Source organism: Homarus americanus, unplaced genomic scaffold, assembly GCF_018991925.1.
Source record: "Homarus americanus isolate GMGI-L3 unplaced genomic scaffold, GMGI_Hamer_2.0 scaffold31037, whole genome shotgun sequence".
Lineage (NCBI taxonomy): Eukaryota > Metazoa > Arthropoda > Malacostraca > Decapoda > Nephropidae > Homarus > Homarus americanus.
This window is the reverse complement of record NW_024722227.1, coordinates 13,510,391-13,538,251: the sequence shown is the minus strand read 5'-3', so window position 1 is coordinate 13,538,251 and position 27,861 is coordinate 13,510,391. Positions and strand designations below refer to the sequence as shown.

Genomic DNA, 27,861 nt, shown 5'->3' with positions numbered 1-27,861 from the left:
ATCATTAAATAAATTACATTGATGTGTATTCTATTGTTGTACGTCATCAATATGTCATTTATTGTTGTGATATTAACTCGGGAAGAAGTCAGCCAATACAAAATGAGCAGTTTATTCATGCAGACATCTTCACTTGGTTATTTTCTGGCCAAAGACCTTAAGTGATACTGATTCATGGATATCATTGATCATAGTGAGCTGACCAGTAAATCAACTAGACTGACATGTCATTATTAACACCAATAAGAGATACACCGACCAATGCACAAACTTTTTTTCTTCACTTTAGAATGTACAGCACCTTAAGTAATGGATGATCAGGTGTATTTTAAAAGAAAAGTCATCAAAATATTTCACTTTCAAATATGTTAATATGTAATTTGTATACAGTATATATGTAAATTGTAAAATTTATAAAAAAAAAAACTCAGACAACCACAACAGGTCCGAGTGGTATGTATACACCAGTGAGAAGACTACGCCAGTGAGAAGACTCTCATGTCCCGCTACTTCCTCACCACCACTGTTCTCTCCCTCTGCACAGTTCGCCGAGGAACAACCCGCCTCTTGATCCACTAACGTCAATAGACAGGTTTGCGACGGTGTTCAAGCTGACGAGCAGCCCAGGTGACAGTGTGGTGTCCACCCTACAGCGGGAGGGACTCACCACCCTCCTCGTCCTCCTAGAGACTTCAGGCCTCCTAAACTTTCTCATATCTGGAGGTTAGTCGTAGTCGTAGGTAGATTAATACTGTACTGTACACTATTTTGCCTCGTGTGTCACCTCGATGTTCATCTTAAAACTAAACCTATGTAAGAAAAACACAAATGTGTGCAGTAAGACAAGGTTCACAATATTTTTATTTTTACATTAGTTCAAGTACGAAATAAAACCTTTTTATCCCCAGCCTATGAGCAACAAACTTTAAGTACAGGTTCAGTCTACGGCCCATATGCAAGATCAGCCGTGGTGTACACCATGCCGTGGTATCCCGGCAGTCGTAATACAATGGAGTGAAAATTTTGTGATTATTCAAGATGGGCCATGGTGGTACCCGACTGACCCACATCGGGGCCTAGGGAGCGAAAATATAATAATAATAATAATAATAATAATAATAATAATAATAATAATAATAATAATAATAATAATAATAATAATAATAATAATAATAATAATAATAATAATAATAATAATAATAATAATAATAATAATAATTAATAATAATTAATAATAATAATAATAATAATAATAATAATAATAATGAATAATAATAATAATAATAATAATAATAATAATAATAATAATGATAATAATAATAAAGAAATACAAAATTAAAAAAAATCAAGTGAGAAACAATATACTGTATGTATGTTGTGTTGTCAATATTAAGAGAAACAATTGAGGCCCTGCAATTGGGGTCCTACTAATTACCCAAATGTACCCAAATGTAGCCGCAATGAAGTCAAATAATGGTCCTACATGAATAAATCGGACTGCCAATCACTTCTCGACTGGTATTTGGTGTCACGAAGTCACAAAAAATTGGTAAACTTAATTTAATCTGAGTTAATAGATCGAGTGCATGTACCTAACCTAACCTAACCTAACACAACACAACTCAGATTAAATTAAGTTTACCAATTTTTTGTGACTATGACACCAAATAATAATCGAGAAGTGATTCACAGCCCGATTTACGCTTGTAGGACCATCATTTGACTTCATTGCGGCTACATTTGGCTACATTTGGGTAATTACTAGCTCCCTCCATACATGCACGCGATCTATTAACTCAGATTAAAGTAAGTTTTCCAATTTTTTGTGACTTTGTGACACCAAATACTAGTCGAGAAGTGATTAGCAGTCCGATTTATTCATGTAGGACCATTATTTGACTTCATTGCGGCTACATTTTGCTACATTTGGGTACATTTGGGGAATTAGTCGGACCGCAGCAATTGTGTGTAAAGGAGGCCGAAAGTCAGATCAGCAACCTGGGACTTGGTCACAATTTTCGTGATGCTATGTGGCAGCAGGGTCTACCATAGACAACACATTATGCTTCCAATATCTTCCCAGGCGGTAGTACCTCCCTGTTTGGTAGCTGCCTAATACCTACTACCTGCCGGAAGACTTGGGGGTTGGTATGCTTGCACCCTGAAAACGTTGTGAGTGGCACGAAATGTTTGCTCTTGCTACACGATTTACGAGCATAAAAAACTTGAATCCCAAGCTAAGGTGCACCTCATTTTCCTATTTTCTTGGATTATAAGTCAATTCTGGGAATAAAATACGATTATTTACAGTGAATATAGGTAAATAAAGCCTGTGACAACCATAAAAATGTAGGAATTGAGTGTAATATCTGCTCCTTTCTTCTTTATCCTTATGAAATCTAACAATATAGTTATAAGTTTTTCATGAACTTGGGGTTGGGTGAGTGTAATAAAGAGAAATTATTGCCTGTTCTGTGGATAGAGTCAGTAGAATATAGCGAAATACAGTATTAGGTATTATAATTTTTTTATGGCAGTGATGAACTCACTGTACAGATGAATTGGGATAAAATCTTGAAAAAATATCACCATAACTCTTAGCTTTCTATCAAACAGGAAATTATCTTTATACCAAAATTTTTACTTTCATATTATACAAGGCCAGTTATGTACAAGATATGAACACTTGAGATAATGTTTCCTCCTTTTCTCCACCTGATTATAGTAATGCAATAAATACCATTTCAAAAAAACAAGACATGAACACTTTCCCAATGTCAAGAGTAAAAATGCATACAATATGTTAAGACATGGACTAAACCAGAAGTCGGAGAAAAGTCTCTGCTCTATAAATGGACTTTTATTTGGAAAAATATTGCCTTCATATAGTTAGTGTGCAGACATTTATTTACAAGGCATATACTCAACTATTATGGAAATGAAGACATGTTAGGTTAGATTAGGTTCATCTTGTGAGTAAATGTCATGAAACCCATATACAGTAGGTATAGTCATGAAATTCTACTAACTAATCAGAGACTAATAATATTAAACATAGAACAAGATGATAATTAAATGGTTTAAAAATATACTCAATACAGTCTGCAATGTTAATTGCAAATCAATCAATCCTGCATTTTTTAATGTTTAATATAAACTGTAACAATAATAAGGATAAGAATACAATGATAATGCTTATTTCAGAATATAGCCTTTATTAAAAGCAGGATATGTTATAATATATGGGTGATCAAGAGTAAATTATTTTAAAAGAAAAATCATCCACAAATTTCACAAATAAATTAATATGTAATATCCACGTATGTATGGAGATTGTAAAATAAAAAAAATAATAATTAAGGGATACAGTATGTTATGATTTCTCCAAGGTATGTGTTCAGAAAATTCCAGAAACTGCATTTTTTCTGGTCTATGAGTAATTTGGGGATTTTATGGAGTCTCCAAATTTTTCTGGTCCGAATCTGGGAACCAGTTCCGAGATTAGGTTAGAAAGCAAATTCCAAAATATTCCCTGGAACCGGGAAAAGTTCCCATCAATCAAATGATACCAAGATTTATTTCTTCAGTATTGGTGAAAGGTGAATAGCCAGCTGTGTCTCTACCTGTAAGTGAAAATAAAGTCATTAATATTGTGTTAGTTAAATTTTGCAAATTCTGAAACATCTATATTTATGAGGGTTAATATTTAGAAGTTTCCAACATCTAAATATTAAGGGTAATTTTGTCTGTTAAAAACAAATAAAAATATAAAATTCCAAAGGAAACTCTGATTTGTTTGGTTTGATATGCAACACACTACAAAAAATTATTGTTTTTTCTAATGTACTGTAGTGTATAATTGTTATGGTGATTCCCAAACTTTGATCCCTTTGTTTGGAGAAATTCATAGAACAAAAATTATAAGCTCTTTAAAATTTTAATGATCTATATAAAAATGTTAACCTAACCTACCTAACTTAACCTAACTGGAAACTGACTTAACTATCATAAAATAAAGTATACTGTCTTTCATATTTTAAAGGTTGAATTAAGGACAAATTCACTTAGGTTAATTTCTGGTTACAGTTAATTAGTCAAGTCTGACATATTTCTGTTGTCATCATTAGAATGTACGTATATCACATTTATTGAAGATTCATAATTTCATTATCTTTGAATATCCAAGAATTGTAATATAAATACAATTAAAGGTAAAGGGAGTCATACCTGTGATTAATTTCTACATTTATTACATCTAGCCATAATTGAGTGGAGCATCAAGGTGAGTTAGGTAAGATACAACGAGTTTAAAGATGAAAATGTATTACAGTCTCTCCTCGACTTACGACGGTGTTCCGTCCCGACGACCAGGTCGTAATACCTGAAATATTGTTATTAAATATCTTCATCAATGACTTCTTTTGGTATTAAACAATACAATTTGGTGCTAATTTTTTCCTCTTGCATAAATGTCATTAGAACTTTACGGAGTCTGAATTTGTAAAAAAAAAAACACAACTAATGTTTTTAATCTACTCATAATCAATTTGGTAAAATGAATGTATAGGTCATCCACCTACTTGGCATTTGAAAAAACATAATTTCAATGTCACCAAACCTAACCTAACCCAACTTAACTAATGTAACATAACCTAACTTAACTGGTAAAAATCGGTCAACTTAAAATCATAAAATTCGTTGGATGGCCAAAAGATAATATCATCATCAATTCCATTTACTTTAGAAGGACTTATTCATTTTTGTTGAAATCATGGACATACTGTCAATGGCAAAGTTAATTAATATCACTACTCCAACTGTTGGCCCAAACAAGTCGTAAAGTAGTTCTTTCTTGTAATACATTGAGTCACTAAAGGAATAAAAAAATGAAACATGAATTCATCTTATTACTAGCAAATTGTGGTTAAACGGATACACAAATGAAACACGCCTGGGAAGTACCTAGCACTAGTTACCTGGCATATTTGGACTTATTAAAATATGAAATCTAGGCTAATATGTAATTATACTAAGGAAATAATTATTTTGGTAGTGCTGGACGGTTATTAATTGTGCTCATTACAACCCTTACACAAAGGAGAAATACAATTATACTCTTCTATTATATAATTTTTGCTTTCTTTTGTAAATGTTCCTCCTCCGATGCCTCAGAGTTTACAGAACTCACTAAGAATACGTTATCAGTCAAGAACGTTGAGGTTATAATACAAACTCTCACACAAGACTGGTTATAACCAAGCCTTGAACTTGTGGTCTTTTAACTGAGCTTGTACTGTACACTGACAGACTGTTCATCTTTTCAGAAAGAGGTCCTTACATCCTGTTGGCACCGTCAGAAGCAGCGTTTTCCCGATTATCTCGAAATGAGCTGCGTCAGCTGTCCCGCGGTAATGACCTCGGCTACCATCTCATTCCCTTACTAGGTCGACCAGCCCCGGAGGTCATGAATGACTCAACCTTCAAGACCATGCTGGGCCACGAGCTGAGGTTCAATGTTTACGACGGCTCTGTGTACGTCAATGGGGCAGCCGTATCAAGGGGTGACGTACCCTTTTCGCACGGCACCATCCAGGTGAGGACGGACAATACATCACAGGTCATAACATGTTATGTAATGACAAATATTTCAAGTCGTAGCAATGAATGAATGATGTATCTCACCTGTTGTTCAGTATCAGAATTACTGCATGCTTATCATATTCATGTACCAATGTCTTTCTCAGAGAAGGACCACATTGTTCCATGGAAAGTGAAGAGGGACACATATAGGTAGTACCGGAGGGAGGGAGTGATATAGACGTGTGGACTGAGGTCAGTCACCTGTGCGTCAAGGACAGTATAAGAGGACCAGGTATGGGGCAGGCTAGACATAAGTTGTGGGCAATATTTATCGTAAGCAAACTGAACACAGGTAAATACAGATGAAGTAATAATCTGCCTCACTCACGGAAACGCCCCCCTTAACCCCATAGCTTTCTACCTTCCTTAATCAAACTTCACCCTTCCCCTCATGGTAACTCCCTTGTCCATATACCTTCTCCCTGGCCTACATAACCATCTACAGTTCCCTGGTGGTGTGGTACCGGCAGGTGGTGGAGTCGGTGTTGGAGGTGCCGCTGGGTGATGTACAGACGGTGTTGGTGGGCAGCGGACACTCCTACTCCAGGGCGAACACACTCCTCAGTGTCACTAACCTCATGCAGTCAGGTGGGTACTCGGTTGTATCATCACAGCCACCTTCTTCATACACAACTTATCGCTCACTAAGGATCGGTGAGGACTCATTTGATCAACATTGTTTCGAATTACTCGATCTACAACGAAACTACTGTTTAATGATTGAATCATTTATCATATTGAGACAATTCAACAGCCCTCTCTTGTAATTTTGTATGGTTTATGATTGTCTCAAGTTTTGACCAAACAGCATCAAATTGGAAACTATCTCCAGGAAGAAAGATGGAGTGATACAACTTAATGTAAATTCTTACTGACTAAGCATTCTAACTCTCGTTACTTTAAGAGCTTCGTTTTTATGATGGCGAATGTATCAGGGGTCAGTGGGAAATTGTCTGGGTTACTCATCTGTGGCAGATGTGTCTGGTTGAGCATAATGTTATGTATATATGTGAAGGTTCACTGGTCGTATCCCCTCAAAATTTAACTTCCTCTACCTTGTACAGGCACGTACACTCTGCTGGCGCCGCCGGACTCTGCCATCACGTCCAAGGGTTACTCATGGCCTGGGCTACTGATGGACCGGGCGCTGGGGCAGGATCTGCTGGCCAGACACACCATCAGGGGCGCCTGGTACACTGAGGGTCTCCTGCAGAAGCGTACACTCACCACTTTGGCCGGCACTAGAGTCACTTTCAGGAAAGACCAAGACGGTGAGCGTCTCGTGTGTTTACCCATAACCTTTTACGTAAGTTATATTTACAAAGATTTTGTCACAGATGAACAGCTCTAACATTTAAAGTAAATTCTTCACTCTAAATTAGGGGAAGGTGCTATTTCATGATGTTAGAAGATGTCAACGAAATTACCCACACTATGCACTACTATGAGAAATTTTACCAACAAGGTACATAAGAACATAAGAATGGAGGAAACTGCAGCGGGCCTATTGACCCATACTGGGCAGTCCCGTTTATACCCAACCCCTATTGCTCATATAAGCATCCAACCTATGTTTGAAGCTATTCAGCGTATTCGAGTTAATAATGATATTTGGTAACTTGTTCCACTTATCCACTACTCTGTTTCCAAACCAGTGTTTACCAATTTCACGCCGAAATCTAAATTTGTCTAATTTAAAACCATTGTTACGAGTTCGCTCCTGGTTGGATAGTTTGAGTATCTTTGTAATGTCCCCTTTGTTTAGCCCTGACTTCCATTTATACACCTCTATCATGTCGCCCCTCACTCTACGTCTCTCGAGGGAGTGCAAATTAAGATGCTTTAACCTGTCTCTGTATTCAAGGTTCTTAATGCCCGGGATTAGTCTTGTCATTCTCCTCTGGATTCTTTCCAATGATTCTATATCCATTCTGTAATACAGTGACCAGAACTGAGCTGCGTAATCCAGGTGAGGTCTCACAAGCGCTAGATATAATTTTAAGATGACCTCGCTTTTCTTGTAACTAACACTCCTTTGTATGAACCCAAGTACTTTATTAGCCTTGTTACGAGCAAAAACACATTGTTTACTTGGCTTAAGATTCCTACTTATCATTACTCCTAAATCTCTCTTGCAGTTGGATTCCACAATGGCATCGTTGTTCATCTGGTAACTGGTTTCCCTGTTTACATCTCCTATACTGAGTACTTTATATTTGTCCATGTTGAATTTCATCTGCCATTTTTCCGACCATTCGAAAAATTTGTTTAGATCTTCCTGTAGTTTTGCAGAGTCCTCGTCAGATTTAATTACACATCCTATTTTAGTGTCATCAGCAAATTTACTTATGCTGCTGTCTATGCCGATATCTATGTCGTTTATGTATATAATAAATAATAATGGTCCAAGTACTGAGCCTTGGGGAACTCCACTAGTGACGTTGCTCCAATGCGATTTAGTGCCGTTTATGCTCACTTGCTGTTTCCTGTCCCGTAACCACGCCCTAATCCATTTAAGGATATTACCTTTGATGCCATGCGCTTCTACCTTTCTAATTAGTCTTTCGTGGGGGACTCTGTCGAAGGCTTTGCGAAAGTCGAGATATACCACATCATAATTGTGCCCCTCGTCCACCGATTCGAAAACTGATGAAAAGAATGTTAATAGATTAGTTAGACATGAACGCCCGCTTGTATAGCCATGTTGGGAATCATTGATCAACTTGTGCTTCTCCAGGTGGTTTCGAATAGAGTTTGAAATAATTGATTCTAGTAATTTACCTTCTATTGATGTTACACTGATATGGCGGTAGTTAGAGGATAGTGATCTATCCCCCTTCTTGAAAATCAGTATTACATTCGCTATCCTCCAGGATTCTGGCACGACACCTGTTCTTAATGACATGTTAAACAACTTTGCTAAGGGCATACTAAGCTCATCCTTACATTCCTTTAATACTCTGGCAAATATCTCATCGGGACCAGGTGACTTATTAGGCTTCAGTTTGTCCATTTGCTTATTAACATCGTTACTAGTCACTACTATCTCGCTTAATTTGTTTTCTTCACTATCTCTGAATAGAGTCAGTGCCTCGGGTATCATGTTTAAATTTTCGGCGGTGAAAACTGTTGAAAAATATTTATTCAGATTATTGCTCATTTCTCCGTCGTTATCAGTTAGCTCGCCGGTATCTGAACGTATTGGTCCAATCTTATCTCGTGTTTTAGTTTGATACATTTGGTAGAATCCTTTGGGGTTTGTTTTCGCCTTCCCTGCTACCTTCAGTTCATAGTTCCTCTTGGCTTTTCTTATCTCGGTCTTAACCCTACCGGCCAATACCTTATAATACTCCCGGACATAAAATTCGCCACGCTTTATCCTTCTACCTATAGCCTTCCTTTGGCCAATAATGTTCTTTAAATAATTATTTATCCATTTAGGGTCATTGTTGTCTGATCTGAGTTTTTTGTATGGTATGTTCTGCCTTTGGGCATTAAGTAACTCGTTATTTAATTTGTCGTGGAACTCGGCAATCTCAGATCTCGTTATCAGGTCGGTGTCATCTTGGTTCTCATCCAAGCGTGATACCCCTTCTCTCAGCTGCTTCTTTAAACTATCAAAGTTTGCCCTTCTGAAATCTGGGACTTTAATGGAATTCCCTTTACGTCTGACCTGAAAATCTAACTGGAATCTAATTTCTTTGTGATCGCTGTTTGCAAGTTCGTTCCCTACCTCGACATTACTAATGAGGTTTTCTCTGTTCGACAGAACTTAATCGAGTATATTATTACCCCGGGTGGGTTCAGTTATATGTTGACTTAGGAAACAGTCCTGGATCGTTTTGAGGAAATCCTCTGATATTGAGTTACCCCTAAGGTCAGTTCAATCTATTTGGCCAAGGTTAAAATCGCCTACTATACAGACTTTGTTGTGTAAGGAAGCCCTGCGCATTTCATCCCAGATAAGTCGCTCATTAACTCTATCAAGATTGGGAGGTCTATATATTACTCCTCTGATTAATTTTTCCCTACCGTCGATAAATTCTATCCAAATTGTTTCTGTATTCCGCTCAGTTTTTATTTCCTTATTTATTTCGCACTTCAGATTATCCCTGACATAGATGGCGACTCCGCCTCCTTTCCTGGACGGCCTATCAGTATGGATCAATTTGTAATCCGCAATTTGGTATTCGACAGGTAACTCACTTGAGTCTAGGTTGATCCATGTTTAAGTGAATGTTATTATATCGATTTTGGTACATACCAAGGCCCTAATATCATCCATTTTGTTTCTCATGCTTCTACTGTTCCCGTAGTAGACATTTAAGTTAGTCGTGTTCTGAGTCCTCCCTTTACCGCGTTTAGGTTTAAATTCCCTGTCTAATTTAGTTTTGTCATCATTCCTAACACTATTTCCCTGTAATCTTTCACTTGGTTTACCCGCTACCACTGCAGTCTCCTCCACCCCCGTGCTCTTATGCTCCCCTAGCCGTTTAAAGACTTCGATATCTTTTGAACTGCCCCCTCTAGTGACCCAGCCAGGGTTGCCACCCCCTCCCGAGACAGGTGTACCCCATCCCTAGCATAAAGGTCCCTTCTGCCGTAGAAGTTGTCACAGTTGTCAATGAATGGGACTGATATTGACTTGCAATATACGTCAAGACGGCCGTTGACACCAACTGCCCTTGACAACCATTCATTGCTAACTCTCCTTCTATGCAGGACACCACATATGATAGGGATCCCTCCCTTAGTCAGAATACAATCTATAGCTGTCTTGAACTTATCAAGAAGCTCCTCAATCCTACACCGGCCAATATTACTACCTCCTGCACTGAGGCAGATAATGGGTTTGTTCCCATTACCAGACAACATATTGTCCATCCTGTCAACTATATCCCCCACCCCAGCCCCTGGCAAACACACCCTCATCCTATTTTTATTTTTACCACAAAAGGCTCTGTCCAGGTACCTTACCTGTGAGTCACCAACAATTAAAGTTTTTATACCTTCCTTGTCAGCCCTGTCCCTGACTGTACTAACGTCCATTTCGTCTATCAAGGGACTGAACGAGTTGGTACACTTAGCTGTTGTTGTCGTAGCCTTGGTGTTTTTCTTCACCACCAGTTTGGTCGTCCTTCTCCTCACAACCTTCCATTCCCCAGAGTTATTGTCATTCACCGGCTTTCCTTGTCCCGTTTCTTCCTTCAGCGTTGCTATCTCTTTCTTTAATTTCAAGTTTTCTAACTCTAATTTCAGGGTTTTTTCCTTGGATTTCTGTAACTCTGCCCACAGAAGGGCGTAACCCCGTTCACCAGTAGCACTAGCCATATCTGATAATTATCCCCGGGAGCAGAGCTCTTACTCTTGGAGGCAGTTTCGACTTATGAAGAAAACTTACAGCTGAAACAAGTTTAAGGAATAACTATTTCTGGCATCAAGAAATCCTGTAATGAACTCTATCTATAAAACAATAGCTATTACCTATAAATACTCGCTAGGGTACCCGACGATGCCCGGGTTTTTTCCATGTTAAAAACTGTGATCATACACAGGGGGCTCACTTCTAGGTAGGGGTCGCTCTCTGTAAGGCCGACTCCAATCTTGATGTTTATGAGCATTTTCGGGGATATTTCCAAAAGCCCCCAAAATTCCACCTTCGTGACGCTACTTGGGTGTATTAATCGTGGGGATGATTTTGTTATATGATTTATTAACTTCTGATTTCAATACACTATCCTTCCAGAAAGTGTCCAAAAGACCCTTTGCGGGCCATTTCTTATATCAGTACTCGGCGATTTGTAGCGACCTGACGAAAAACGGCGTTTTTGGATTTTGCTGGAAAGATTTGAATTACGCCCAGATCAAAAGTGTTTGTAGTTTGTTTCTTAACACAGGACATTTATTTATACCATGAGAATAATTGCTTGCTTCACATCATTGCATTTTTGGCAACATATTAAGTATTAAATAAAGGGGGATACATAAAATGTAGATTTTTAGTCAACATGTAGAACAGTGATGAAAGAGCAATACAGAGGCAGTCGATGAATCTGTAGCAAAAGTTAGCGGTCACAGTATCATGTCCTACTCATAATCTGATTCGTCTTCTAACTTTAGGGGGTCTGCTGCTAAATTGGTGGCAGTGGCCTTTGAGTTCATAATTCTCATGGTTGCACTTGCATGCCCCAGTGCAGTTGAGGCCTTTCTGATTGCTGGAGCACCTCCTCTCAGCACATCTCTGATACCTGCAGCTGACACAGTCCAAGACTGACTTGGGTGCAGGGGACACCACACCCTGTGGAGATGGCACCTCTAGACAGCCTTCTAGACCCCTGTAGATGGCAGCCTAGTAGCTGGCACGGCGCAGGTGGCTCTCAACTCCACTCTGATATTGCGGTAGCCTGTGTAGATCCGTCCATGTTAGGTTTTCTGTACAATAACTTCTAAATTTGTTTCTCCGTTTTCTATCATATGTCGAGTTATTCTCCTGCTTTAATGGTGTTTCGGTTAGGTTATGAATGTTTTAATTTATTATGGGGTTTGCAAAGCATTGGGTTGGATATGAGGGTACTCAAATAATTTAATTACATAAGTTATGCGAGTGTGGTGTTCCTACGTCTGGCAGGTCGGTAAGAGATGTTGACGTTGTGGGAACTGTTATCACACTGTATTGACTCCCAAAAATTCCACTTTCGAGTCCTTTCTGGAGTGCATGAGTATCTTCATGCCAAATTTCCGTTCTGTCTTCAAAACTGCAGTTATGCATAGTAAACAAACACCAGAAGCATCTAGTTCTATCACATTTAGTTTTCTGTAAATAAAACTTTCCTGCCACTTTAGTTGTGAAAAATTCTCTTTATAGTAAGATATGCATTAATAGAATGAATACCTATTTCTTAAGTACTTCCATGCTTGAAGGCTAACTCTGGTGTTTCCTACAGGTACAGTCTCAGTCAACGGTGTACCGCTGCGCTCCAACAACTTGACAGCCACCAACGGTGTTGTACACTTGGCAGCAGACCTCATACCAGAGTCAGACCTCGGCAGTGACCCCACCACCATCCCAAACCCTTTGCTGAGTCAGACCGAATCTCCCATATATCAAAGTTTCACGTTCGGTGGAGACATTATACCAGATGTTCCTCCCATCAGTGGACTCTATGAAACACCTGATCGTGACCCTTTTCTTGACTTCATTCCAAAAATTGGAACAGTTTCTGATGAGCACTCTGGCAAAGACACTCCACAACAGACCTCAAGTGGTCCAGATTCACAACATGCACGGGTTCCAACCTTCCAGGAATATATTGCACGTTTTACTATCGATCGTGTTCCTCCAACTGAGAATAACATTTACACTTACAGTTATCAGTCCTCCACAGACCCTAACCTTAATCCGGAATCTGTACAAACTCCACGTTTTCTGAATCGTCAACAAACAGAAGGAACAGATTCTCAGCAGAGTCCAGAGAGTCAGGACAATGAATCTTCAATGCCAGATAACTTCAGCTTCTTGGAAACCTCGGATGAAACTTACAAGGAACAGCCAAGATACAACACCCACACGCCATTCGTTGATGACTTTTCCCGATTTGGCAATTATGGCACCAGAACGACGGGAGATTTCATAAGTACACTTACATCACCGCAGATAAAAAATACTTATCAAACTATTAATGAAGAGGGAAATAGTGTTTATGTAGCCAATGTTGTCTCTCCACAACCTCATCTACCGCAAGAAAACAGTCGAAACTGCTCAGATGCTGACTGCCCTAGGGCTACTAGTCCAGCCAATGAAAACAGAACCAGCGTCGACACCCAAGGTATTCACACACTGGTACAGACATACTACAGCTTTTAGTTATATATATATATATATATATATATATATATATATATATATATATATATATATGTGTGTATATATATATATATATATATATATATATATATATATATATATATATATATATATATATATATATATATATATATATATATATATATATATATATATATATATATATATATATATATACATATAATGCTTATTCTGATCTGAAATAATTAGTTGAGCATTTCATGAGACTGATATGAATCTGTGAGATGCTACAAAATTCTGAGTATTTACATAACCAAGGTATTTCAGGGTACTTCAATGATGCTCAAGAAACATTTTCAGGATCTCCTTTCGGAAGACCAAACACTGTCATCGACCCACAGGCTTTTTCTGAGGATCAAGCAGTCAGTCCCATCGTCTCCAGAGTTCAAGTTCCCTTAGTTCCCGTAGTTCCTGAGAGCGTTGTGGTGTGGTCCCGCCCAGGAGCCTTGACGAACGAGGAGAGGTCCCAGCTGGACGTCCTCTCACTCTTGGAAAGGTTAAACCTCACCAGATTCACGGAACTGATAAACCGTGCCGGGCTGACACTCACTCTGAGCCTTGATGGTAAGCTCGCTTAAGGTGATCTTATGTAAGACGATCAAATTCCCATAAACGGAGACAACTACTTACATACTCTAACCTAACAGAACCTTATCTCACCTAACCTAACCTAACCTAACCTAACCTGAGGAAGCATTAATTTCTGTAAATGGAATCACACAGCACAATAATATACATTATTATTATTATATATATATATATATATATATATATATATATATATATATATATATATATATATATATATATATATATATATATATATATATATATATATATATGTGTGTGTGTGTCTGTACTCACCCCTGAAGATGTGAATTACACGAAAGCGCTTGGGAACTTGGGTGTTTTCTTTCCTTGTGGTTATCAGCATATACTCTAGATCACGCGCACCTACAGTGATTTATTTATATATATATATATATATATATATATATATATATATATATATATATATATATATATATATATATTCTAGTTGTCTTCATTCAACATTACTCTTCACTTGCCTCTGAAGATGTCTTGAATGTTATTTGTTTAAAGTGCCCGTTTTCCCTTTTTCCTGGTGATTTTATCAAGATTTATCTTATCCACGTTTTCATTAGGATCTACATATATATATATATATATATATATATATATATATATATATATATATATATATATATATATATATATATATATATATATATATGCTGATAACCACAAGGAAAGAAGAAAACACGAAGTTCCCAAGCGCTTTCGTGTAATTCACATCTTCAGGGGTGAGTACAGACTAAGCAGAAATACAAAACAAGGTATATATATATATACAGAGGAGGGTGAGATCAAGTCCACATTGGTCAGGTATTAGGTAATGACCCTACTAATCTTCAAAAAGCACAGCAGCAGTCGGTAGTCAGGTCAGGTCTCACCCTCCTCTGTATATATATATATATATATATATATATATACCTTGTTTTGTACTTCTCCTCAGTCTGTACTCACCCCTGAAGATGTGAATTACACGAAAGCGCTTGGGAACTTCGTGTTTTCTTCTTTCCTTGTGGTTATCAGCATATACCTGGATCATGCGCGCCCACAGTGATTTCATATATACAGGTATCTATATATATATATATATATATATATATATATATATATATATATATATATATATATATATATATATATTTAGGTTTCAGAACATAATGGTAATTTCATTGCTAGCTACTTTAGATTTTTCTTTCCGGTAGAATGACATCTTGACACATTTACTGTAAGTCAAAAACACACATAATCTAAAGTACATAATTCTTCTCACCATCATAGAAAAGAGAAAAGGAAGAGAGAGACTGTCAGACACGAAGCAGAGAGGGGAAGGAAGTGAAGGATTGGTTAGTAATGAGTTGAAAGGATTTACTTCATATTTCGGGTATAGTAATAAGTAGGACAACGAGATGTCACCCTGCACTGACAACAGTATGAAATCAGACATGGCCATTGTTAAAAGTGTGAACAAGCTCGCAAAAGGCAGTCTAATTCTTTGGAGGCATTCGGAAATGTGATTATCGTTAATGCAATTAAAAGTATTTCGTTACCAACTTTCTTGATAAATATGTTGTAGTGATAAACCTGCGCCTTCATGGCGGCTGTAAATAATGGCCTACAGTAAGGCAGAGACGTCACTTTAAGTTAACGCTAGCTGAACAATGTAAATATATGCCACTTCTTCACCATGTGATATTAGGGTGTGTCATAGGAGGGAAGATCAGCTAAAACTAATGGCCCATCACTTTTTTGGTAGATTTTAGTGTATATAAACAGAAAATAATTTCAGTTTCAATATTTTGCAACCTTTTGCTAGGTAAATTTTAGCGTGAAATTTATCGAAAATCTAACGTACAGCTGCATTAGTGCATTACAATTAAATAGCAACATTGCTTTCTGACTTCATTCTTAACAACCCAACGTTAATAACATTTTTTTCTGTTTCAGATTCTGATGCATTTTATAAGTTGATACTATTTGCGATGGCTGCTTGTGTCAGGACGAGGAACCAAAAAATCCAGCCATCTCAGTCACTATCTTGGGTCTGGGAGAGAGCTCCCTGAAGCTGGAGTTGCCGACATTGAGATGCTTGAGATACGGTGTTTTAATCGGGCAAATCAGTGAAAAGGAACCAAAGAACTTACACAAACAAAGACATTGCTAGTGATATGACCAAAGCTGTCTTGGCACAGTACACCTGGCTAACGCTCAGTTCAAGCCTCCAGTCATAACAAGTCAGAAGAAGATTAGTGAGACTGCTAGCCAGTTGGGAAAAGGCAAGAGATATCTCTGGGGAGAGGAAAATCCTTGCAGTTAAGGACATTAGCTTTGCTACAACTGGACCAGTTATTTGACATAATTACTTGCAAGTGCCCAATTGTTCTTCAGTCCTGAGTTTGGATGCGATCGTGACTGTAAATCCGAGGCCCACATCTCCTATATTTGCAAGCGTGAACTGAAGATTCCTGTGATCGAACTGGCATTTGTCAAAGCACAGAGAGAGAAGACTGGCAGTACAGGGGCTCTCATGATTTCTAGCCAAGATATTCCGGAGTCCAAGAGACAGGAGGCTGCCACAGAGAGACAGAAGAGGAGAAGAGTTGCCGAGGAAAAGAGACTTGAGAAGGCCCAGGGTGAGGTAAAAACGGCCGATGATTGGAGTCAAGCTGATTCAGAGTTTAATGACTTCCCCATGGCTGATCCGAGTGCTGACCAGGAGAATGGTGACTTTGTCCCTAACCCAGAAAATAATGATCCCAAACCTTCCAGGCATAAGATTCGAAATAGGAAAGATATCCCGAGCATAGCTCTGGCCAGCATGCGACACCACACTGGTCTCAGAGAAACTGCAGAGATAGCAACAGCTGCCTGCATTGACGGTGGTTTGATAACACCTGATGATGTTCACCTGGTGATAGATCATAACAAAGTAAGGAGAGTCCTTAGAGAAACTTGTCAGTAACTCTAGAAGAGGAGTTTGATAAGGGGATAAGAGAGAAAAATGGAATCAATTGTTTGTTCTTGATGGAGAAGGGATGACACTCAAAGTGTTCTATGAAAGTTGGAGGATTCTGAGCTGCTGTTCCCCTGCCATGGTGAAGGAGTGAATTACTCCTGCTGCAGTGAACCAGAGGGAAGTATTTGTGGCATTTCACCTAGAGAGAAAGATGACATCAGGGAACCAGCTGAGATAGTGGCAGATAACATTGTGAACTGGCTCAGAGAGAACGGACCAGACCCCATGGAGGACAGCACCAACACGAACACAGGGTGGCAAGGGGGGGGTCATACAGTGGATAGAGCGGAAGATTGGGAGGAACCTGGTCTGGATTGTTTGTGACCTCCACACTAACGAGTTGCCACTCAGACATCTGATCCAGGAGCTGGCTGGCAAGACTCTTTCAAACAACAGATGGTCTGGTCCTCTTGGCAAGATGCTGGACTCTGCCACTGAGTTAGAAATAAATCCGAGCTTTGAAAAATCACAGTTGGCCCTCCACTCGTTGAGCTTGCACATACCAAGTCATTGACGACCTGAGTACTGACCAGTACTATGGTTACATGATTTGCAGTGCCATCAAATCCGGGTCAGTGCCTGATAGACTTGCTTACCTGCAGATAGGTCCAGTCTCACATTCTAGGTGGCTCACAACGGCTCTCAGGTTCCAGTAGAATTTGGGTCGCCCATCATAAACTGAAAGGAACCAGCTTCACAACCTGAGACTTATTGTCCAATTCATCGTGAGTGTCTACTTGCCAAATTGGTTCAACACCAAGGTCAAGCTCAACACCTCTGAAGGTCTGGAGGTGCATGTTCTCTTTCCAGCTTTGAGCTCCTGAGGAGTCAGCCAGAAGGTTGTTCAGATTGTGGAGCAGGACTGTGAGGAGATCTTCCTGGTGCATGCTCATATCCCGAGTGCAGTTCTGCAGACAAATGCTCTGCAGTAAGGATGAGGAGGAGAGAAGAGTGGCAGTCAAAAAGATCTTGGATATGAGACTTATGAGAGGATCTAAGCATGACGAATCAGTTGGTGACGATTCCTTCAGGGTCAGGAAGACTCCTGAAGTCAATCTAGGTGCCAAGACCCTCACTGATCTCATAGATCTGGATAACATCCAGGCTGGCAGTGAGCCTTCTCTTACCTGCAGCCTCACCAATGTTCAAGTCAGAGCTTTCCTGGACAACCCCATGCATGTCCCTGCCTGGCCCTCGCACACCCAGAGTATAGAGCGTTGTGTACAGCAAGTGAGCGAGGCCAGCAGTCACGTGCACAGCCAGGAGAGGAGGGAAGGCTACATCCGAGCTCAGGTGGTCAGCAGGGAGGTGATGAGTAGAAACAGAAGCAAGAAAGACATGTTCTCTATGGTGTGCGGCAACACCGGGTCGTAGTAGTAAAACCGGTTTTTGTATTTGATGATTTTGTTTTCTAAAGGAATATTAAATTTAATAAATGTGTCAAGATCATTCGTTTCACTATTCTGGATCATTTTCATCCTAATAAATTAACCTGATACATTTACTTTACTTTAAATAAGCTATTTAGTGGTGTTGGTGAAAGGGTGGGAATACTGAATTTTCATAAGATTTCAAGTTAAAATTTACCAAGCAAAAAATGAAAACTTTTCAAATCTGAAGATATCACATGATTCTGCACATAGAACTACATCATTAATACCATGGGCCGATTTATCAAACTCGAAAAACAAAAATTCGCCTTCGTATGACACCCTAATGTGATATGGCAATCATCAAAACTACAGTATTTAAGTTTTTCAGTAGCTTATAATTATTCCTTAATTTTAGTCACTCAAATTCCAGAATGAACTTTAGGCATTTTATCGAAATATATCACTAAAATCTTCAATTACTATTTTTTCTTCAGGCGATAACATGATTTAAGCTCTAATCGAAAACTATTTGTGAATTTTATTTTTAGTGTACCAAGTTTAATGTCATTAAAATGTGGGTATGAATGCAGCCAGTGATTATCAACAGGGCTAGCGGACCAAACAACTAATGTCTGTTCTGCAAGATAATGTCAACCACATTTATTTATTATATTATAAATTTCTTACACAACATTCAGATATTCCCATTTATAGTGTCCGAGGGATGCTCCTCAGATTAGCGATGTTTTTTTCATTTATTAGGGCCTGTCCCTGGATAAGATTAGTCACACAATGTATAGTGTAGCTTTCATCACATACAGGAGTACCGTGTTGAATGGGTCATAAGAACATAAGAACATAAGAAAGTGGGATACTGCAGGAAGCCGACTGGCCCATACAGGGCAGATCCCTTTCACACCCATCCCAGCACTTCCATGTGCCTATCCAACTTCGTCTTGAAGCTCCCTAGCGTCCCCGATCCTACTATAGCACTCGGTAGCCTATTCCACATATCCACAACTCTATTACCAAACCAGTGCTTGCCTATATCCTTTCTGAATCGGAATTTATCTAATTTAAAGCCATTTGTTCAAGTTATTTCGTTATTACTGAGCTTCAGAACATCTTCCATTTTACCCTTGTTAATCCCACTTACCCACTTGAACACCTCTATCATATCTCCCCTAACTCTACGCCTCTCTAATGAATGCAAGCCTAAGCTTTTCAGTCTTCATATGGAAGGTTTCTAATATTATGGATCATTTTTGTCATTCTTCTTTGTACTCTCTCCAAAGAATCTATGTCCATTCTATAATAAGGACACCAGAATTGAACCGCATAATCCATGTGTGGCCTCACTAATGCTAGGTAAAGTTTCAAGATAACGTCAGCAGTTCTGTTACTCACACTCCTAGATATGAACCCAAGAATCCTGTTTGCCTTGTTGCGAACGCTAATACATTGTTTTCTAGGTTTCAAGTCATTGCTAACAAATACACCTAGATCTTTTTCACAATCTGAGTTTTCTATTTCCGTGTTACCTAGTTTATACTTAACGTTTGTATTCGTCTTCCCTATCTGTAGTACCTTGCATTTATCAGTATTAAAATTCATTTGCCAGTCTACTGACCACTCATGTAAGGTATCTTGATCTTTTTGAAGGTGTTCAAAGTCACTGTCTGAATTTATCACTCTCCCCATTTTGGTATCATCTGCAAATTTACTAATCCTACTAGTTATACCTAAATCAAGATCATTAATGAATATAACAAACAGCAGAGGGCCTAATACAGATCCCTGGGGAACTCCGCTTTTGACCGCACCCCAGTCTGACTTAAATCCATTTATGCTGACTCTTTGTTTCCTACCAGTTAACCATGACCTAATCCATTTTAATAATGATCCACCTATTCCATGTGCTTCTACCTTCCTTATTAATCTCTCATGAGGGACTCTATCGAATGCTTTACTGAAATCTAAATAAATTATATCATATGACTTATCATTATCTACCGCTTCATATACTTCTGAGAAAAAGCTAAGCAAATTTGTGAGACAAGAACGTCCCTGGGTGAACCCGTGTTGAGAAGAATGAATTAAGTTGAATGTTTCAAGGTGGCTTCTGATTTTTGTAGCAATAATTGACTCTAGCAACTATTGACGTGAGACTAATGGGACGGTAATTTGATGCAATTGAGTTATCACCTTTTTTGAAAATCGGAACTACATTTGCAAGTTTCCAAGCTTCTGGCACTAGGCCCAATTCTAATGACTTATTAAATAAAACTGGTAATGGATTACTCAACTCATCTCTACATTCTTTTAATATTCTAGCATATACCTCGTCTGGACCAGGCGATTTATGAGGCTTCAGTTTGTTAATTACTTTAAGCACATCGTGACTAGTAATATTGATATTCATCAACATATTTTCTATACTGTCGTTATATACCTTATGAACTTCTGGAAACTGTGCTTGGTTTTCATTTGTGAATACGGAGCGAAAATGACTATTTAACGTACTACACATTTCTAACTCATCATCAGTCATTTCTCCTGTCGTAGTTTTAAGGGGACCTATTGTATCTCTAACCTTTGATTTATACAGTTGATAAAAAGCTTTGGGGTTATTTTTCGATTCATTTGCTACCTTAATTTCATAATTTCTCTTTGCTTTCCTAATTTCTGTTTTTACCTGTCTTGTTAGGTTCTGATAGTAACCAAGTAAGTGATTTTCGCCTTTCTTAACTTTTCTATATACTCCTTTCTTTTTCCCTAGAAGATCTAAGAGTCTATTATTCATCCATTTTGGTTGGTTCCGTATCGATCTGAATTTTCTTTTAGGGATGTGTTTATTTTGAGCATTATGGATTGTCGCAATAAATTGTTCATAAGTAGCTGCTAAATTAAATTCGGGGTTCTCCCGTCCTAAGTTGACAGTTTCCGGAGGTGTGGGGGGGATTAATCTTTTGACCATAGGGTCATCCCTTAGGTCTCTCCTTAAGCTACCGTAATTAGCCTTCCTAAAATCCGGGATCAAGGCCGAATTTTCCTTCTTCCTGCAGGACCTTGGACAGTGTTCGCCCCGAGCGACGAGGCAATCAACGCCATACCCGGCTACTCCCTCCAGCAGATAGTGTCCAACACGCGGTTCTTGAGACGGCTGGTTTCTTACCACCTGGCTCCGGGCAAGTTCACCAGCAGTGGCTCCTTCAGCCCTGGCGTCCAGCTGCCCACACTGCACGCCGGCCACACCCTAGTCCTTAACTACTACACAGAGGGCCCAGTAGCGGTGAGTGCCTGACTCGTGACCTGCCTGGTACTGTACAGTTGTGGAAATGTGCCCCTACACCTCCCGTGGTATCCTGTGTCTCCAAACGGCCAACCTACAGGTATATGACCAATAGCAAACCTATCCACCAACCACGTCTGTCGTTACACGACCAATACCCTTTCATTTATAAATAGTCATACTACTACTGTGACAATGCCGTTTGGAGACACGGTTTACCACAGGGGGTGTAGGTACGCATGTCCGTAACTGTACTGTACAATAAGCCAGGGCACCTGTGTCAGAGTGTAATGAAGTGGCTGTAACAAGGATATGTTTGTATTATGAGTGATAAATTGCTGATGTTTTTGTGTTGGTGACAAAATTATTGTCTATGTTATTTGTATTCATTGGTGTGTTTGTGCCGTGTTAGCGATGGGTGGCAGGAGGCAGCGTCATCACCGATCTGGACGAGGAGGCTACTAACGGCGTGGTGCACGTGGTGGATCGCGTGCTGTACGCCCCTTACGGTGACCTGCACACCACCCTGGCCCTCTCCCCCGCCCTCACCTCCTTCACCAACCTCATTACCAACGACACTCCCCTCCTCCATTCTCTCTCAGGTCTGTTTACATCTACACACTTTTCAATATTTTAGTTGTCCTCAATTTCCTTGACTCGATCGTTCCACCTCCCTCTATTATCCATTGCCTTCTAATCTCCTCTTATTCTCTCACCCCGCTCTCTCCTTTTTCGTTTCTCTTCGCTCTCATTCCCATTTACCCTTATTCGTTTATCCCTACTCTCTCTTTCTCTTTCACTCTCATTCCTACCCTTTCATTCTGTCAAAATTTCACTTATGTCAACTTCTCAGCTCAAGTATGAGAGTTGTCTTCTTATGATCTCCAAGGCAGTAAAAATAGAATCGTGAAATTATCTTGTCAAGCTATTCATGGTAAAATTGTCATTTAACAGTGACAGATGTGTACACTCTGACCCATACTCCAGACGCCTCACACTGTGTTCATACACACACTGGTAAACTAATGTGTTAAAAGTTTTCTTTTTTTTTCTTTTTTTTTCGTCCTGTAACATACATCCTCTTCACAAGAAGAAAAAGATAACACAAACTAGTTTGACGTTAAAATGCATTAACGCACTTCAACAGCTGAGGCCTTTAACTGCATAACAATGTTAGTCTTAAGCACAAATGACTTTTATACATGCTTACCGTTGTGCCATGTCTATGCGCAGTAACACTAATCTCCATTACATCTCAAAATGATTAAATCGGATGAAGTATAATTTAGAATTTTATTCCTGGATTATAGGGTCACATTGACGACAAATTTATCTATTCTGCAGGAAGTGGCCCCGTCACCTTGTTCGTGCCATCCAACAACGCCTTCACCAATCTTACCCTCCCGCAAAACCCACAAGCCATGAGAGGTGAGTCTACCTCAGGCAAGGAACCCACTCAATTATAATAATATCATATTTGGACACTATCCGTATTCAATGATAAGAATTTGTTAAGGACGATTACAAATACTAGAATGAGGTTATACATTAGTCTTTGTTGACAACATACGTTTTCCGTCCTGTGGGAAGACTCCTTTTTGTTATGGCGTATATGACATAGTAGTGAAATATCCTGTCTGATACCTGACTAAGGATGTCTGTTCTTACATGTGCTTTAAAACTGTGGTCAGATACCTGTATATATATAGCACTGCCTTCATATACTAAAATACAAAAGTATTGCATTAGGTCAATACAGGCAAGACTCCTTTATATTCTATACAATCAGGACTTAATGAAGGTAAACAACAGGGTAACAAACGATCATTCTCGGAAAATTTGTACTGAGATACCATCTGATCCTCGCCGAGATATGCACAATTAGACTAATGTGATAAGAACTCTAATAGACTATCACTATTAATACTACGACGTACAGTACAGCTATACGTACACAACCGTCCACAGACAACATAAAGATATATTATTGCTTCATAACACTTTAAGTATATATATTTTTATGGTTAATTAGATTCATTGTGAAAGAAAGTTTTGATAAATTGGCTAATGATGGGTTAGGTTACTGTAGGTTAGTTTATGTTAGGGTAGGTTAGGTTACCTAGGTTAGGTCAGGTAAGGTTGTCATTTGTTTGAAAGGCACAGAATACTGTATGTGGTTTAGAAACGAATGTTTTTATCAATATCAACTCGATTTCCATTAATGATTGTTATTCTTTCCACACTTGCTATGTGGGTAAGTGAGCTTGTGTTGTTGAATACATGTAATCATAAATGAATCTTCCCTTTGTAAAATGTATCCTAAGAATTACATGTGTCTGCTGAGAAATATTGCACTTATGTTCCATTACTTTGTTTAAAATTCTTACTTATTCAAATGACCGGTCTCTGTCTGTCGTAATATATTGATGTATAATGTGATATCTCAGAGTGGGTGTTGTCACATATGGTGGAGGGCAGGTGGTACACGGCCGGCTTCTCCAACATGTGGCCGCTCTGCTCACTTAATAACAGCACGCTCACCACCGTCCTTACTGGTCAAGGTGAGTCTCTCTCACTTGTTTACACATAATTATTTTCCCTTCCAGGTTCGTTACACACACAGACACACACACACACGCACACACACACTACTACTACTACTACTTTGCTGTTACTCGGAATCGAGTTATTAAGGATGTCAACTAGGGGGCTACATCTAGTGCGGGAGGGGCAGCGGAAGCGTCTTTCCGGCGTTGGGATTGTATGCCTCATTAAGCAGTCTGGCTAACTCGAAAGTATTGACACCTTCTCGTGTGGTGATCCTCCAAGTGTTAAGGTGTGGAGTCGATTTGGCACCTTTTCAGGTTTGTTTTTGTCCTTATACCTTTTCAGTTGCCCGCCAGCATTACGTTTACTATTCATTAGGTGACTGTAAAGTAGCTGCTTTGGCAGTCTACTGTCGTCCATGTGGGTAACATGACCAGTCCAGCGTAGTTGTTGATGGATAATGGTAGCCTCGATGCTCCTACATTTGGTGTCAGCAAGAATACTGTCATTTATTCGCTTGTTTTCCCAGCGAACTCAGAGGATGGAACGTAGTCTACGTTAGTGAAAGTTTTCAAGCGCCTTGAGGTGCCTCCTGTTCGATATACGTGTAACTTTGTAGATAATTTCAGCTCCCTACAGCTGAAGAAACGGTTTCGGAGTCTGCCAAAAGCTTGATATGCATTTCTGATCCGATGCTGAATCTCTTCATCGATGTCCGCGGTGGTGGGCAGGTGGGAGCCGAGATACCGAAAGTGGGTAACAATATAAAGGGTAATACCATTAAACTGGATGGATGGTGGAGGTGTGGTTGAACCAGGGGCAGGCTGAAAGATAATCTGAGTCTTAAGTACATTGACCTCAAGGCCGAAATGTGCATACGCATCTGCGTAGGTATTCAGGATCTCCTGTAGGTTGAGTTCAGTGTGAGCGACAAGGGTGAGTGGTCATCTGCATACTGAAGTTCAGTAATGGAAGCCGCCGACACCTTTGTTCCTGCCTGGTGTCGTCTTATGTTGAAAAGACCCTTCATCCAGTATTCGATATCCACCCCGCCGGCATGAGTAAGGAAGGCAACCAAGAAAATGGAAAAGAGAGTTGTGCCAGTACACACCCTTGTTTAACCCCCGTTTGGATGGGGGTTAGAACCCAGATTTCGTGTCAATGTACAGGACACTGCCGTTCGTGCCATCGTGGAGTTGCCTCACAATGGCGATGAATTTTAATGGGCAGCCAAAACGGCTGAGGGTCCACCAGAGGGCTTTCCTGTTGACCGAGTCGAAGGTCTTGGTTAGGTCGATGAAAGCCATGTACAGGTCACGACACTGTTCTCTGCACTTTTCCTGTATCTGGCTGGCAGCAAAAATCATGTCAGTGGTGCCACGTGATGGTCTAAAGCCACATTGAGATTCTGGGAGAAAGTCTTTTTGGGAGGACGTGGGCGATAATCTTGCCAGCAACAGACAGCAGCGAGATTCCGCGATAGTTGCCACAGTCTGACCGGTCTCCCTTGTTCTTATAAATATTGACGATGGAGGCATCTTTAAGCTTGGGGGATTTCCTCCTTTTCTATATATTCTCTAGGAGAGAATGGAGACAGCTGATAATTAAGCAGAGGTTCTCCTGTTTTATACACCTCGGCTGGGATTCCATCAGGCCCTGTGGCTTTCTTATATTTCATCTGTTTGATGGCAGAAGTTACCTCATCCAGGGATGGAGGATAGCTGAGATGAGTCAGCTCTGGATGCTGAGGGACCTGCTGGGTAGTCAGGACATTTACACTGGTGTTTCAGTTGAGCAGCAAATGGTAGTGCTCTTTCCAGCGCTGAAGGATGCCTTCTTCGTGTTTAATTAGAGACTTGCCATTGGATGAGCGGGAGGGGGGAGGGCTGTGCCATGATTAATTGGCCCATAAAATGTTTTAGTGGAATTGAAAAATTTGCTCATCTTGCGTTGATTCGCAAGTTTTTGCGTTTCACATGCTTTTTTTTTTTAACCATTCGTTCTTTAGATTGTGACGTTTACGCTGGGCCAAGACTGAAGGGTGTTCTGCAGCATGTTTGTCTTCGATGAGTACGTTGATTTCCAGGTCATTTTCATCAAACCAGTTCTGGTGTATTTTTTTGATCTGCCCAAAGGTCTCTCTGCAGGTTTTTCTCATGATAGTGTCGAGGATACCCCATTCGACACGGGGGACTTGGGTTGTTTGTTGCCTGGTTGCTTATCAGCCCAAGTTCGAGCTGTTCTCTGAAAGCATGTGTTACCGCTGGATCCTCTTGATGCTTAGTGTTAAAGCCTCTTTTGGAGGCTTGTTGCCTTCGATGTTTTGGGAAGTCGTGAAGTGACAGTATGACTCTGACGAGCCGATAATCAGTGTCACAGTGATCTGAGCCAGTGAACTTGACGGCCTGCCTTAACAAGGTATTGGTGATAGTGAGGTTGTGTTCAGCACACTTGCTGAGGAGGAGTAGGCCGTTGGGATTACACTTGCCTACTGCGTTTCTCCCAATGGTTCCTAGTCATGTCAGCATCTCTTCCAACTCTGGCATTGAGGGTGACCTAGGAGCACAAACTTATCTTCTTTGGGGATAGAGGTTAGCTCTCTGTCAAGGTCGGCGTAAAACGCTACCTTGATGTCATCTTCTGCACTGAAGAAGGCATGACGTAAGTGATTCAGTGGGACTTGGAGCGTCATGAGGTGTCTGTTGATCCTAACAGGCATTTTAGTTAGCTTATGAAGGATGAATTGGCGGATGACAAAGCCAACTCTATAAATGCGTTTTCTCCGCAGCAGGCTTACCCTTCCAGAAGAAGGTATAGGCTGACCCCCGTTCTGTGAGTCGACCCTCGTCTGCGATTCGGGACTCACTAATGGCTGCTATGTCGATGTTATACTTTGAAAGCTCTTTTGTCACAAGGGCGGTTATTCTTTCAGGACGCTCATTTGTGCCAGTATCCAGAAGGGTCCTGACATTCCATGCGGCGGCCATAAGAGGTTGTATAGTTTGTTTTTGCTTTGATCTGTGATTAGGATTGTGTTTTCGACCGCATAAAAATGACCTTACTGGGTGTGGTTGCCCAGCCAGGTTGTTTTTTTACGCAAGCTATGTTTAGCCCCCTCCCCATGTGGGATGAGCAGAGTGGCTCCTCAATCGCACAGACAGGACCGAATTGCACTGCTGCCTAGATCTCAGTGCATAAACGACCATATTATTAATGCCGCCCATATGCAGAGTTCTGACCAGAGATCCCGGCAGTCATCTCTGAATGTCCTCTTGCCACATGTCTGTCGCCATAGGACTTTTAGGGGTATAGGGGTTTCGATGATGATGATGATAAGTTTATGAGCAGGATGATGGCTCTCCCTTTTCCTGATTCAGTGGTGCAAGTGCTGCAACGACTTGGGAGAGGGAGAGTTGCAATGGACTGCCAATATCCCAGTTTGTTGGGTTTCGCCGTAGTAGCCTGTCCATCAAGCATTGCTTTCGTCCGCCGGTGTAGTCGTTGGGTTTCCATGGTG

At 39.9% G+C, this 27,861-nt stretch overlaps 1 protein-coding gene across 1 annotated transcript in view; it reads left to right on the top strand.

Moving 5' to 3' along the window:
• The window catches only part of LOC121862611, a 37,679-nt gene that overhangs the window by 8,679 nt on the left and 1,139 nt on the right, over positions 1–27,861 (top strand). Inside the window, exons 3-12 of the mRNA XM_042360928.1 lie at positions 545–723; positions 5,325–5,593; positions 6,111–6,228; positions 6,705–6,911; positions 12,585–13,466; positions 13,826–14,089; positions 21,571–21,797; positions 22,210–22,399; positions 23,142–23,225; positions 24,245–24,358. Coding sequence (XP_042216862.1) covers positions 545–723; positions 5,325–5,593; positions 6,111–6,228; positions 6,705–6,911; positions 12,585–13,466; positions 13,826–14,089; positions 21,571–21,797; positions 22,210–22,399; positions 23,142–23,225; positions 24,245–24,358 — 2,534 coding nt within the window. The remainder of the gene's footprint in view (positions 1–544; positions 724–5,324; positions 5,594–6,110; positions 6,229–6,704; positions 6,912–12,584; positions 13,467–13,825; positions 14,090–21,570; positions 21,798–22,209; positions 22,400–23,141; positions 23,226–24,244; positions 24,359–27,861) is intronic.